This window comes from Prinia subflava, chromosome 4 (assembly GCF_021018805.1).
Source record: "Prinia subflava isolate CZ2003 ecotype Zambia chromosome 4, Cam_Psub_1.2, whole genome shotgun sequence".
Lineage (NCBI taxonomy): Eukaryota > Metazoa > Chordata > Aves > Passeriformes > Cisticolidae > Prinia > Prinia subflava.
The window spans coordinates 31,067,571-31,083,074 of record NC_086250.1 but is presented as its reverse complement, the minus strand read 5'-3'; the positions used below and the strand labels follow the sequence as shown (position 1 = coordinate 31,083,074).

The window sequence follows — 15,504 nt, the reverse complement described above, 5'->3', positions numbered from 1 at the left end:
ACTGTCAGTGAACTGATGTCCCTGGAGCTGATGGCAGCAGAACAAATGAAAGGCAGAAGGCCTGCTAAATAAGAGACTGGATAAGGGTTTATTGTCACTAAGACAGTTAAGGTGATTGAAGCCAGGTTCAGTCACACAGGATTAGCCAAAGTACAAGAACAGATATGACAGATGACTGATGTTCTCAGACTCTGACTTGGAAATGCTTAAATCTTTCTGAATGGAGGTTCAGAGGGTGGCATGATTCACAATCTGTGAATTAGGACTTGCGGTCTGAAATGCAGTCTCCCCCACATTCTTAGCTCATGTGTAAGCCACCCTCCAGATTGAACAAATAGACCTTCAACAGAACAGCTTCAACAAGATAAACTAGATAGTCAGAACCTTCCCAGAAACTTAGGATGCTATCCAAGAAAATACGTGAATGTGTGTCTCTCTCTAGTGTATATGCTCAAGTAAATTTTTCTAGATTAGCTTTTCAGTCTGGATTGAATCAAGGTTGTTCACAAACCCAGAAATAATGCTGTAGACCATACATGCATCCTTTTATGACAGCCCAGACTAAACCTGCAGACTTTGCAGAGCATCAGAGCATCTAAGCTGAAGGGTGTAGCCCACTGCCTGGCCCAACTCCAAGGCCCTTAGGACACAACACCCCTCCCTGACTTCCCAGCTCTGCTGCCCAAAACCAGTGAGAAGCCAGTGAAGGCTGAAGAGGACTGAGATACTCAGGTTGACTCCTAGAAATTCTTCACTGGAACTTTAACAAATACATGTGAACAACTGTTATACAGGTGCCAGATCACAGGTGGGAGAAAGGGTGGCTCTTGTGGGCTAAATATGATCTGGAGGGTCCTGAACTTGATCTTCTCCATTGCCTAGGTTTTGCAGCAAAAGTGAAGAAAAAGAAAAATAACCAAACACTGCAGTCCCTGAATGCTTACAAGTGTTCTTTAGCAGCCATGAAAGTTTAGGGCTGTAAGTGAAAGGTAACCTTTCAGAAGACCTGCTTGAGAGATCCTTCCAGGAACACTGACCACTGTGAAGCAACAGTCAGCTAATGGTCCTGCAACAGACGAACCTGCACTCAGTCCCCCATGCCTGCACTGCATGGTCTCACTTTTACTGTTGCTTCAAGTGGTGATGAAATAGCTCGAAGCTAAGGATTTATCTTCCCACTTGGCAAAACAGTGTGCTCCACAGTATGGCTGCAAAGCAGTGAGAACCATAAGGGACTTCTTCAGACAATGCCTGCAGAGATATCTTAGACCTGATGCTATTTTCACCTTGCACCCCAAATTAGGTCTGCTCCACACAGCAACAATGATGGCAAAATACATATAGAGAAGAAAATTCCTAATGAGATTTAAAATCATTACTGTATCCATCTACCTTGTATAATTTAAACATGGTTTAAACAGAAACAGCAACCAATCATTCACCCAGTGGTTATTAGATAAGTGTAGGAAATTAGATGACAATTATTTCCTGTACTAATATGATCCAAAGTGTTCATTAATCTGAACTCCTAAACAGGCTTTTTTTCAGACATACAGTAGAATTAATGTCTTCATTATCATAGTCTCAGTGATCTCTGAAATTATACATGCTACCAGCTTTAATAAAATAAAATACTTAACACCATTTTGGTTTACTCATGTTTTCATTCACATACTAATAGACGTCTGATACTGTTTACATTTGTCAATAAGTGAAATCATCCAGCAAAGAAATCCCTATTTCATATGCTCCCTGCAGCCAGTTATTTCAGCATCAGTAATATTTACAAAAAGTCAGTTTTGCAGGTTTACATATGACTGGGTTGACAATACAAACATGGGCCAAAAAATAAAATTAAAGAGAAGCGCTACCCTTTGCCACTCACCTTACATTCATCCATCTCCTTTTCCCACAAACACATGGAGAAAAGCACAACCAATAAAAAAGAAGCAGTTTTATAGTATGTTTAAAAGGCTGACTAATTTCAGGTTTGGCACACCAAAGACCAGGGCGAGAACAAGCACTTTCATTTTCATGTCAGCTCCCACAACACTCAAATGGAATTGCGTAGGGAGATTTTTCCTTCCTTTGCTTCTAATAAATGAGTGTTGTGTTTACATACTGCATACTGAGCATTGCCCATCTGAAGCCAAGGGCTGCATCTTGCCAACTCTTAACTTTCATACAATATGGCGATTACATGAGCCAGCATGCCATTAAATCACATAACAAAACTTGGAGAACGCCACTGTCAGCTTGCAGAACCGTACCTGAAGGACTGACATGCAGTGCATATAGGGAAAAACTGGATTTCAGTGCAATGGCAGAACTGGGTCAGGAGAAGACTGGGTTACTGGCCTCACTTTAAATGACAAAGCCAAGTGCCAAATAGTTCACAGAGATAAAAACTTGCAGGCGCATAATAAAAGCAAGTGAAGAAAAGAAATAAATAAAAAGATCACTAAACATGCCTCACAAAATGCTCCCCCACCCCTGAATCTTTCAGGTCCTCTGCTGTTTATTCTCCATACAGCTCTTTATTCCAGGATGTCCTTTCCAGCTGCAGTACTTGCAGACTGGCTTCCCCTGAGCAGAGTCAAAAACAGGGGAACAGAGGAGACCTTAGTCCATTGCTTAACATGAATACACAGGATCCTTCTGGCTCCAGCAAATTCTCTTTTTCTATTTAATGAGCAGCAGATCTATACCTGCCATGAGCTCCAAATGTCTTCCAGTGCCTAGTGTTCATTTTTTTGCAGAATGAACATGAAAGACTGATGATCAGAAGTCACTATTTCCCCTAAAACAAGGTCACACCAAGGTATCAGGTATCTGATTTGCATTCCTGACTTAGCCTGCTGGTATGAGACTAGAAGTGCCAATTTGAGTACTAATTCTTTTTCCAGGTACTGGTCCACAATGATTTCTACACAGGTCTCTACTTTAGTGACACAAACATACAGATAGGACAGCCTAAGATGGTAATTTAACCCCCAGCAATAATGCACACGTTCAGAGGCAGAAAGCTGTGCTGAAATCTAACACTTTTAGTACTGCGGTTTCTAAGAGGATGTGCATCTAACTCACCGCAGATCAAGTGCCTGAACCGTGTATCTGTGATACCTTATCAGCTACAGAGCTACCCCATAGGTGAACCCTCGCTGCAACATATTTCTTAGTAACTTAATCCTATTTAGGTTGCCTTCAAATCACACAAAGAACAAGCGAATCAGAAAACTGGTACAAGTTTTTGCAAGATCATATCACACTGGCATCACTCACCCTGTTTTATTCAAATTGTAAAAGGCTGTCCAGGCATCAGTGACATTTTATTTGTTGTCATATTAGCATGCAAAAGGACATAAACTCACTTCTGATAATAGTTTTAATTACTAAGTATATAAGCCTACAAATCCTCTCATCCAAGTAATCCCTCAATAAGATTAATTCGTGGAAATAGCCCCATTGAAAAAGGATTTGTATGACTGAACCCTAAATGCTTAATCACTTCTTTAAAGAAATCATGACTTAAAAAGAAAAATCCAGGTGTTGGTATGTTTAAAACAGGGGGGTTATATATCCATCAAACCACAGAGTTTCATGAACACCACTTCTAGGACTGACACTCCTGGGGAATGTGCTTCTGCAGCTCCTGTGGTTTCTCAGGTTAAGACTGATTTAAATAAACGGACCAACTTGCTCAAGTTGAATCTAGTGCTCAGCACGACTTTTCTTTCAGCGCTTTCGTTGTACTGACGTATGACTCAGCTACTCCTTCAGCTGCACTACTTATATATTATCACTATGCAACGCCACCTCAAAGATCAAAATCCCCGATTTATTTTAAAAAATATCCAGGCATTACCAAGCGTTTGCAAGGCTCAATGAGTGTGTGGTTCTTGCTTTCTGTACTATGTCTATTGCAGAATATTTTATTGCAAGAAATATTAACTTCTTTCCTGGTTTTCCAATGTTGCTCTTTTCACTGTGACAGTTACCAGTCTAGACAATGACAGAAGTAGCCACAGGAGAGCATATAAAGATTTACTTTACTGTGTCAAGTGCCCCCATGTGCTTAAGTCCTCTTTCTTGAACACACTTCAGTTGCTCTCTCTCTTTGCACGGGGTCTTCATGGTTCTAATGGCAAGTCTTCTTGAAGTATCTCCTGCTCTGATCCCCTTGGAATGATTAATGATTTGGTATCACATTTGCTTGCTACTCCTTAAAATATAGGAGAAAATCCTTTGGGGAACTAGGAGTCTGTCAGTGCCTCCAAAAAGCAGGAAGCATAACTGCTTGAAGGCTGACAGATGCTTCACCACCATGACAAGAAGCTGTTCCACAGGCTACAGCTTGTGAGCCCCTGAGTCAAGCCATATGGTCTTGAATGCCAAGACTGCCTGTCTTTCCCAGTTTACTGGTAGAGAGGGACTGCTCCTGCTTTGATCTGAATTTGCAAAAATAGTCTGTTGATTTTTGTAAGTTTACAGTTCAAATATAATGAAATGCTTGACTGCTTCCACTCATAAATCCTCATTCGTAAACATCAACATGGCTCTCAGACCTTAAGAGACCCTTCACAATTAACAATCTATTCAGCACATCTAAATAATTATGTACACAGGGTCTGAAATATCTTTGTTCAAGGCATCTATAGTAATCTAATGTGAATAACAGCAATGGATATATATCGGTAAAATTCAGGGCTGATAATGTAAGATAAAACCCCGGTGTACTTCAGCATCTCTAAAAATTAAGTCTCCAGGTTTTAAGTTCTTAAACATGAGTGCATTCTCCAGTACTTTGGCCAGGTGAAATTTAAATATTTCAGAAAGTGAGTATGTTTAATTCCTCTCATCTCTTGAAATATTATTTAACTACCCAGAATACTTGGGTAAGGTATTTTAACTTTTTTTTTTCAAATATGTTTTATGTCTTTTCCAGTGACTGTATCATGAAGTGTCTTCACCGGTGTGTAGGTGACCCAGCAATTGCCAAGAAACAGACGAAGGAAAAAGTATCTTGCTTCTAACCCAGAAACGCAGGAGGAGGGAAAAGCCCCCAGTGCAGAGGCAGCGGTGTGCGCGTCCACGCATTGTTCTCTCTCGGAGCAGTCCTGGCTCTAGCTGGGGTCTTCCCGGATAGAGGGTATCGGCACCTTGCGAAGTCCAGCCTTAAACTTTCTCCTGATAGAGGTTCCTTGAGCCGCTTCTTGTTACAGTTTTCCATTCATGTCGGTCCCTTGCTTCCTTCTAAAAAACGCACAGCACGGTGACTGCAATCCCTACAGAACCTGCAGGAATAATGGCAGGGGGGGGCCCCGCAGCGGCACTGAGCGGCACTGCCCGGCGGGATGAGGGAGGACGAAGGGCGAAATGCCGGGGTTCCCTCAGCACCCGCCCGGCGCCGCACGCTGGAGCGGCGTGCGGGAGACACCGGGAGCCGCTGCACTGCTGCCCTGATTATTTCATGTTCTCGCACTCCTCAGGGTAACACAGACAAATGATTTACTACGGCAATTCATCCCAGTGCCTTCCGAGATCTCCCAAGGCTCGGCCGCCGGTCCGGCCGCTTGCTGCAACTTTTCCGCGGGCTACGGAACGCCGAGGGCAAGACCTGGCGGTAATCTTTTTCTCGCCTCACCTCGCTCTCCCAGCCGGTTCCCCGGCGGCAGCAGCTCCCACCCCCGGCGGTGCCCCGCACCTCTCGGACAGCCCGGGAGCCGCCGGCCCCGGGGCCGCGCACTCCCCGCCCGGCGGCCGCCCCGGCCCGCGCCCCCTCCGCGCCGGCGGCCCCGGCCCCGCTCCCGCGGGCAGGTGGGCGCGCCCCGCCGCCGCCCGGCAGCACTCACTTGTGCCTTCTTCATAAGGAACGGCAGCGCTGCAGTCCAGCCCAGCCGGCCGTGTGCAAACTCCCTTCAGCGGAACCGTAGCTCCAGCATAATGCAGCAGCCGATAGTCCACGCATTGGGGTTGCCCACGGCGAGCCCCGCGCTGCCTCCGCCCGTCCCGCCGCCGCCGCTCCGCGCCCCGCTGCGCCCCCTCCCCACGGCCTGAGCGTCCGCGCTCACTGGAGCCCCCGCCGGCCCCCGGCCAGGTCTTTTATATCTCCGATCTGCCTCCAACGGCGGCGGCGGCGGCGGCAGTCCAGGCAGGACACGCCTTTCCCCTCCGTCCCGCCCTCCCGGAGGACCGGGAGCCCAGGCAGACCCTGCGGGGCGGGGGAAACCCGAGTTAACTTGGGGGAAGTTGGAGGCAGGAACAAGGCGAGCCTGCCCCTCGCCAGCGCGGAGGGCAGCGGGGCGGGCGGGGATGCGGACAGGGGTGTGGGCATGGGGCGGGGGCGCTGGGTACCGGCGCGGGGGCTGCGTGCAGGGGGCTCCTCCCGCCCGGTCCCGGGGTGCCGGGGCTTCGGCGGCGCCCAGGACAGGCAATGCCAGCCGGCCGCGGGGAGCGGGGCGGGGGTCTCCGGCCCCGCCCGCGGTGGGCTCCGGCAGCGTGCACGGAAGCCGCGCACCGCCGCGGCATTTGAGGTCAGCCAGGCTGCGGGCGCCCAGCCAAGCCCTTGGGTTGGGTCCCCCCACCCACGCTGGTGAAAAGGGGGCTGCCCCCCGGCTGAACCAGGCGCCGGGCGCCGCCTCGGCCCGCGGCAGGGAGGGCAGCGGGCTCGGAGGCTGGCGGGGCTCCCAGGCGGTGCCCGGTGCTCCCAGCGCGGCGGCGGCGCGCACAGCCGAGGCGGCAGCCCCGGGTTTGACATTGCCATTCCCGAGCTGCTTTCCCATACTCGGTGAATGCCAGTTAAGCGCTTGGATAAGCGTTTCAGCTGGAGCTTACAAACTCTTTTTACCTGCTCCAGACACGGAAAAATTGTTGAGCAGTGCCTCCTAACGCTTCTGCAAAGGTGGTCCTGCAGGTCTTTTCACATGCTATTACAATTTGCATCTCGTGTAAATAATGCATTAGTGTTGGGTGTGGAAAAGCAACGACTTACTGCTTGGAGTCTTCTGGCCAATTCATCACAGCAGTAGCCACAGAATTTGAGTCCTCTTTAGAGAAGACAGCTCCCAAGGTTAATATGAATTAAATTTTGGGTGTGAATTAAATGGAATGTAGAGCAGTTTATGGCATCTGCTGAAACAGCCATACTAGGTGAAAATTTAAAGAACATTAAAACGAAGAAAGAATAGTCGACCCCAGTCAGTGGTCATTTCCTAAAGGAGAATAGGCATGCTCAGAGTGTACAGTAAGAGATTTCATTAGAAAAGTCTGTCTAATTTTCACCTAGAATTAATGATAAATTTTTTAAAGACTAGATTTCTGCCAAAGTAAATGTGAGCTGCTTAGGTACAGAAAGGTTTTGAACTCATCCTCAACTTTGCTATATATTTGGAGTTCATCAGATAAACATCTAATATAATTTTACAGATAAACATATAATATCATTTTGCTTTTGCATCCAATCCAGAAAAATGGGTTAATAATTTTCTTTTGCTGAATGATATACTGATAGATTCATTCCCTTTTTGTTGTGTTTTTTGGGGGTTTTTTTGGGTTTTTTGGTGTGGTTTTTTTTGTTTGTTTTTGTTTGGTTTTTTTGGGGTTTTTTTTGGTTTTTTGTTTTTTGTTTTTGTTTTTTGTTTTGTTTTGTTTTTTGGTTGGTTTTTGTTTGGTTGGTTGGTTTGTTGGTTAGTTTTGTATTTCATGATTATTACTGAGCAGAATTTTATATGCATATAGTAATAGTGTCTTCCTCTAAAGCAATAGGCAAGCACTGAAAGGGAGGAAGCCTGTAACAACAAAAGAAATCAAGGACCTCATTCATGGAAAGGACAGTTTGTGTATCATCTACCAGTGATCAACCAAACCAATGTAGACTGCTTTCACTGTCTACACATCTAGCAAATAAGACCAGGAAATTAAAATGTTATGGCATATTTCCTCCTTAGAACAGATGACCAGTTTAGTCTCCTGGGAGAAGGCCTGGAAAGTGTGAAAGAGCGGTCTGTCACAGCAGTTACCTGTTTTATGGAAAACACTTCTGGTCTTTCTTCTTGTTGAACTCTATCACAGTTCACCATTAGTCATGACAGGAAATCTTTAGTGGATGCCCTGTATCCAGTTACCTTACTGGTAGTTGTGCAGAGAAAATAACACTCTTGGGCATAATTAAGTTTCTTTACCACCCTGGCGTCATGCACCTTTTCTGTCCATCCCCAATGTGAGTTCTTGAACCTGCCCTTGTGTTTAACACCCAACTACAGTGGAGTAGTGCCCTTTTCATCTCGTCCTTTTGTGCTCGTAATTTTCAAGTGCATTACTGCTGACACTGTCTTCAGTGTGACAGGGGAAGACTTTTCTATTAAATTCAGATTTTAGTAGTTTAAATGCATTAATATCCTATATCTGTATCCCATAAGAAAGCATGTTTTTATTAGTCTTGCCCGTTTCCAACAGAGAACCAACTTTTGATTCCCCAGGTGAGAATTGATTTGCTGTGTACTGTTAGTGCATTGACTGGTAGCTCTCCAAAGCACAGCTGCAAATCACATTCAGTCTTCCATGGCCTACCTTATTTGCATTTCTAAATGCTTGGGGGTGAATATAGGCCCTGTCATAGTTTTGTGAAAACCTGTTCCTTCACAGGAAAGATATGGAAAACAGCGTTAGTTATCCCAGCTCTTCACAGGATTTAGTTCCATCCATTCTGCAGGATTGTCCTCACCAGGAATACTGTACAACCTTATGGAAATACCAGCAACTGAAAAATTAAGCCTTTGTATCTCACATGAAGAAAAAAGCTTCACCATTTTTACCAGCTGAGAAATGGCTGTTAAATTGATCTTAATTTTTTTTTATTCTGGAATTTTATAGAATATCTGCTGTGTTTTCCATAGCTTCAGCTGTGTGAAGAATGTCTGCACTCAGACTGTTGATAGCTTGGATGCTGGCTGGAACAGCTGGAATTTGGGAATATGAAGGAGCACATCCAGCCACAGCCACTGAGATTGCTGGATTAAAAAATGCTCTGTGTCAACTGGGAAAATTGAAAAAAAATTCCCCTATTGAAAGCATTTAAGCTTGAAGGCGACCACCAGTGTGTGCGTATTAGAAAGATAGCACGCTAATCCCGTCTAATCGGTTACAGACTGAGCATGTGGGGGCTTTGCTGGCACAGAGACCTGGCCTGTAGCATCAGCTCAGTTAAATCCCCTCTCACCAGTCCTTTTTAAGGACATAGAGTACTAAGTACACACATTCCTAGCCTACTTAAGACACACAGAATTGAAAAAATGATATTTAAAATTGAGGTATGTAGAGCCAAGTAACTCAAAAGAACTCTACATGTTTGTAAAGGAATGACTTTCTACAGTAAAGAGAAACCTTGCAAGCTTGCAAGACTTACAGAAAATTAATTACTTTGACATTGAGGAAGTACATTGGGATAACTATCTCCTTAAGAGGTCTTTGATACCACAAAATGTTCTAGGAGTTATTCTGTGATTGTGAACTTGTGCATTCTAATTTCAGAGCACAACCACAACCAATATTTAATATTCTATCAAAGTACATAGTTTGAATTTTTAGTTGAGCCTTATGCTCAACAGTTACCAAAGGGACTGTTAGTTTCTTCTAAACATCACACATCTTCCGTTCTGTATACAAACAACAGGGGGAACTTCTGCAATTATTCAATATCACTGGTCAGTGGGTAAATGAATGACTCAATCAATACTTAGTCCAAGAAGACATGCACACCACTATAGAGCCACTTTTTATTTAATAGAGCACTATAAGAGCAAAGGGTTCAGGTGTATGTCTTCATTCACATGAAGAAAGATTGATTTGCAAGAAGCAGTTTCCAAGGAACTGATTCTTCATAATATATAATAATATATAATATAGAGACTCAGATTTTAAGGATAATGAAGTTATTATATGACAGAACCAGAGTTCATTTGGCAGAGTAATTGGCAGACCAGCTGTAAGGACTTAAAGAGCACAGTTGCCTGTCTCAAACACTGTTAGGGCCACAGAAGGACTTTGTCATGAGAGAAGCACGGAATGAAGCAACAGGATGGCACTAACTCCAGACCTGGTGGAGGCGAGATCCTGGCTAACGCATCCGGACAAAAATTCCCAATGTGGCAAACTGTGTAAAGAGGCAACTGCTCATAGACATATCACCCCAAGTGGTCACAAAGAGCACCCCAAGTTATGGGACAGATGGCATCTGTGACCACCAACAACCACAGAAGCCCCCCTGAATATGCCTCCATGGATGCTTGTAATTTAGAATGTAAATTAAGCCACCACAGGGAACTTGAGATAAGAAAAAGATGGTTTTATCTCAGACCTAGAGCGATGTTAACAGGTTGGGGGAGAAGAATCTATCACTGATAATGGACTTAAGGAATGCAGAACTTACAGACCACAAGGAAAATGTACTCATCAGCTGTAGTGAAATCAGCTCAGACTGGGTAAATGTTAATTTTGGCAGGGGGAGATAGCAATCACTGACTCACAATCCATCAACCCAAGAAACCCACTGACTCAGAAAAAAGACTGAGCATGGGACCAAGTCACTTTAGAAGTGAGGGAATAATTTAACCAGTAGAATAAAAGAACTTTGTAGCCAATGAGTATTAATTCCTTTGCTTGTTAAAATATAGAAATAGTGAAGTTTTGAATGACCTCAGGCCCTCCTCCAGTGAGAAGCCCAGAGTAAAGAATGATGAACTGAAACACTTGCTGGATCCATGGGTGATGACTATCTTCTGCTTGAACTGTGTCTCTCTCCTCCCCACCCGTGCCTCCTTTCTATTTCTTTCTCTCTAATTTTCATTCATTGATAAATAAAATCTGTGTTAATGACTTTGACATGTGTTCTCGTTTTTACCTTAATTCAGGCAGGGGCATTTCTCACTAATCAGATCTTAACACCAGCCAGAGGAAAATGCAATATTCTGGATGAACAGAGATATCGCCAAAGGAAAAAAAAATTGATTGAAATTCAATTATTTACTGAAATGACAGAATGAGTAGCTCAGTATCTCATTATGACGCTTCTCCAAAACCCATCTAAATGGAAAAAGAAGAAGCAAGCAATACATCATAGGAGTGGAGCCAGGGAGCTTCAAACTATTAAACAACTGTTTAAGAAGTGCCAGTGAAGGAGGCTGGAGTTTGTGATTGTGAGATTTACTTGCCCAGAAGCAGATATGGAGACAAGCAGGTACAAAAAGCTAGAGTGTAGTCTTTGTTGTCAACAGAAGGAAGGTGGGCTTTATTTGAGTATGATGCTGGTCTGAAATATAGATGGAGTGAAGGAATGATGGATTTTTATTGAAAGTTTAGAAGTGCATCTGTCACTGATTGGTGACTGATTGCTGATTGGTGTCTTTACTGGTTTACTTTCCAGTAAAATGACATTTTAATTAGCATGCAAAGGATACTCTTGTTATAAATGTGAAATGATTAATTCATGTTCTTATGGAAAATTGGAAAATTATAAAACTGTATAAAGTTATATTAGGTATAAGTCTATGTTTTAGGAGACCTTGCAGCAGATGGTGAAAACAATCAGCCCCGAAAAAGCAGACGCCTCCATTCAGAGAGGAACAAAGGACTTTTCCAAAAGCTTGCAGCCTTCTCAAGTACCGGGAGGGGACCTGTCAAGATAAGCTGGCACCAGCAACTCACACCTTGGTTGCCACCTTCACAGACCATCAAGCGACATCATCCATATCTCGATCATTTATCGACCATAAGGATCCATAGAAACTGGATATTAACATTTGAACGGAGAGAGGAACTCTTTTCTGCTTGGTCGGGGAAACTCCTGAATTTGTATAGTTAGTCGGGAAACAATGGGAAATACGGGGAAATATTGCCGAGGGCAGAATAAAGTGTATAAGAACCAAGCCCCGAATTTTGTGAACCATTGGGGGAGATAGCAGGCTGCCAGACCCTGTATCTCATGGTTCACCCTTGGCATTTCCCAGGAAAACTCTGTCAAGTATCTCCGCTGTTGGTGGGTTATCGAAATTCTGTGATTTGATCTTTATTAATAAACCAAATTATTATTTTAATTGGAATATCGTATTGGCATTTATAACACTCTGTTTTACTAAGAGAACTTTTTGGCAAGGAAGACAAGCCCAAAATAGGAAGTTGCACTGATGTTATTAAAGCTCAGTCAGAGCTTGTAAAAAGTACAGTTGTAGATGCTAAAAAGTAACCATTACCTGACTTACAGGAGATTTCTACTATTCTCTCAGTATGCTAGAGTTTTAGCATACTGAAGGTCTCGCTGGCATGGGTGAATTCTCAGCTGGGAAAAAAAAAGGTACTTGGAGAAAAAAAACCTGGGAAAAGCTGATGCTGCTGAAGTTTTGTGATCCTTAGCAATCCCCTCTTGGCTTCTGATGACCCTCACGATGTTCCCATATGTTAGCACAAATGTGAAGCTCCTTGAAACTCTTATAAAATTTTGAAGCCACTAAAGTTCCAAGAAGATCAGAGAAAAGCAGCATTTCAAAGATTTTTTTGGTCTTAACTCTCAGGGTTTTTGTCTCATGTGTGCCAAGAAGAGTCTGAATCTGGAATTGCACTAAAACCCACTATGATTTATTTTGAAGAATTACTTATATGTATGCTCCTGAAAGATCATGGAGACTCTGATGGCATGCCTCTGTTTCCGTCTGTGGGGGAGAGGTTGCAGGGGTAAATGGTGGCCATACAACTCTGATTCTCAGCATTCAAAAAGAGTCTGGAGCATACCTGGGGATGGACAGATTGGCTGTTTCCCAAGCCATGGGGCTGTGTACACCATGCTGTGGTAGTTGCTAGTGGTTATGTTCACCAGTGTCCAGCATGGCTCAGTTTACCAGAGTGCAGTCAACATATTTTTTCTGAAATGATGGAAGCCCACAAGGACGATTTGCTCTTTCTTGCAAAGTTTTTTGTGTTGGGTTTAGCTGGAGTGTTGGAGAGCAGTGCTCAAATCTCTGACAGTAGACACAGTTATCAGCCCTAACTCTAAAGAATATTCTCTTGCTGAAGTTTACCAGCCATCTGCTGTGGGGTGTCCCTAGAGATGTTGAATGAAAAAAGGGCAGTTATTGTATTTTGCAGATAGCATTTTCTTCAGAGTGCTGTACTTAATATGACTACAGCTCCTGCTTCCAAGGAGCATATCCAAGGAGAGTGTAAGACACACTGCCTACAGTAATTGCAAGGACATCTAGTTACTGTATTAAATAATCATTATTTCCCCAACATACACATGATTTTTCACTTTCCTGACATTCTGCTCATTTTTCAGCTCGGGAGAAAAAGAAGGTAATTATACACTACAGTCACCAAGCCAGGCAACATTGGAGGTAGACAGCTCAAGCTGATACATCTCCTTGAACAACTACAGTGCAACTAGATGTTTATTACAGGACAGGACAACCACTGCATTAATTATGCATTAATTAAGCATTACTTTTGCATTAATTATGACTATACAAGCTCAAAAAAAGTGTTACTTTGCTTGTACTATTTTTTTCCAAAGAAGATAACAGTTTATGATTTGTACCATAATTAAGTAGCTCATCGCTATATTCACATTTTGATTCCAGTAATTTGGAAGTGATAAATGTATGCGAAATAAAAATCTCTGTTCCTAGATTTGTTTCTCTGGATTTGCATTAGTCTGTGTCATCCTAGTCACAGTAATCACAACCCTAGGGAGTTTCACAATAAAATGGGTTCATTTGGAAGCAAAATGCTGTTTAAGTGATATTGGATATAAATATTCACTGTTTACAGGGAAAACTGAGATTTTCTTCTTCAACTAAAAATTGATGTATTTTTTTCATAAAATGCATTTAGTCTGAAGGAAGAGAGAGGTACAATGTCAGGTATAGTGATTTCACAGCCATAATATGTCATCCCTTTTCTCTTTATTTTATAAAGTCTGGTTGTGTTAGGACTGTAGTAAGGATTAAAGCATAGGTAGGAGTAGAAGGACATCCTAGGCTGAGATTCATGCAATCAGGGACTGTGTCATTCAGTCCTTCATTTGAAGGTTTATCCATTACCAGCATAAAATTAGTTAAACTTCCCGCTCTTGCTCTTCTATGGGAATGTTGCTTTAGAGTTTGACTCACCTCGTGGTTGGAAACCATCTTTTAATTTGAAGCCTAATATATTAATTGTTAATTTATACCTGTTTGTTCTTGGGCTGAAGTTATGCATTACGGTAAATAGCTTTTTCCTTTCCCTACTGCTTTTTGATCCTCTTCCTCAGCCTACTGACAATATGTACACTAATAAATGAAACAGAGACCAAGCCTGAGCTCAAGTACTGGCATGAAATGGTCTCTGCAGCTTAACTTTTAGCACTCATTTTGGCATGGGTTCAGTCCAGCCAGCATTGTGATCTCCAGGCCTGAGCTCAGAGAAGGAGTACAAGCCAAGACCCGTTTCAAGCAGGCAGTTTCTGGGGAAGGAAAGGAGTTCTGCTGTGTGGATGCAAACCATCCTCTGCCACTTACCCTGGGGCCAGAGAGTGTGTCCAGGCCTAAAGCTGTGATTTGGACTTTCTCTTCTAATGCACACACTATAAATAGTATTTTCAGATTATACTGAGAAAATAAGAAGGTTGGTAAAACAGATGTTCAGGAAATACCCAACCGCAGCACCTGTGCTGTAAAAGCCAACCTTAATTCTGGAATTTCCTCTGTTTTGAGGTTTGGAAATTCAATCAAAGCATTCTATTAACGAGAACAAAGAGTAGAATGCAGAAATGACCTTATGCTGAAGTATTCTGTCCCATACTAAGGTCCTCTACTCTTGGAGTTCACTAAAGAAATGAGGTCTTGCTTTAGTGACAAGATATTATTGTGCACTGAGGAACAGTCATCGTCCTGTATTACTGCAAGGAAACACTTGGCTAAAGCTTCTAAACTGCTGAAGAAGAGAGGATGGGGAGATCAGTCAGTGAATCCGCATGCTTTGCAGGATAGAGAGGAAAAGTAGAAAGTTAATGATTTTTTTTTCATTTATAAGGAGTCACTGTCAGAGATGTTTTCAGTGCTGCTCTAGAGAGGTGCCCTGTTCAAAACAGAGGTCCTGGTGAGAATGATGAGAAATGTTTGAAATTAAATTTTTGTGTGATAGTTTAAATCCCCCAAACTGATGGTTCAGCTTATAGCATAAGGAAATACAGAAGTAAACTCTTTTAGTTTGGTTTTCATTCTCATTAAGATGGCAGTAGTAATCCATGCAAAGCCATGAGATGTGACAGGATACATCATCAAGAAATGTGAAGATGACATTTTTCTCCCATCTTTCAGGTTTGGAAATAATGCAAAATACAGAGCTGTGATACATGAATTAGGCTAAGTCATTCCTCATATGGATTTCATGTGGGTTAACCAGCATATTTCATTAAAAAGTACCCCTGTATGCTGAAAGGATGATGTATTTTCCTGTTCATCTTTTGTAAGATTTTGT

At 42.9% G+C, this 15,504-nt stretch overlaps 1 protein-coding gene across 3 annotated transcripts in view; it reads right to left on the bottom strand.

The window, feature by feature from the left end:
• KITLG (KIT ligand) overlaps nt 1–8,667 on the bottom strand; it is a 58,862-nt gene extending 50,195 nt beyond the window's left edge. Inside the window, exons 1-2 of one of the 3 annotated variants that reach the window (XR_010080248.1) lie at nt 5,853–8,667; nt 1,775–5,253 (exon numbers count right to left, since the gene is read on the bottom strand). Coding sequence is in view for 1 of the 3 variants with exons in the window: in XM_063396365.1 (XP_063252435.1) it covers nt 5,853–5,867 (15 nt within the window). In the remaining 2 variants the exon portion in view is untranslated. Of the gene's footprint in view, nt 1–1,774; nt 5,254–5,852 lie in introns of those variants that run through there. The other 2 variants (XR_010080247.1, XM_063396365.1) reach the window with 2 other exon arrangements.
• Nucleotides 8,668–15,504: the final 6,837 nt, after the last annotated feature.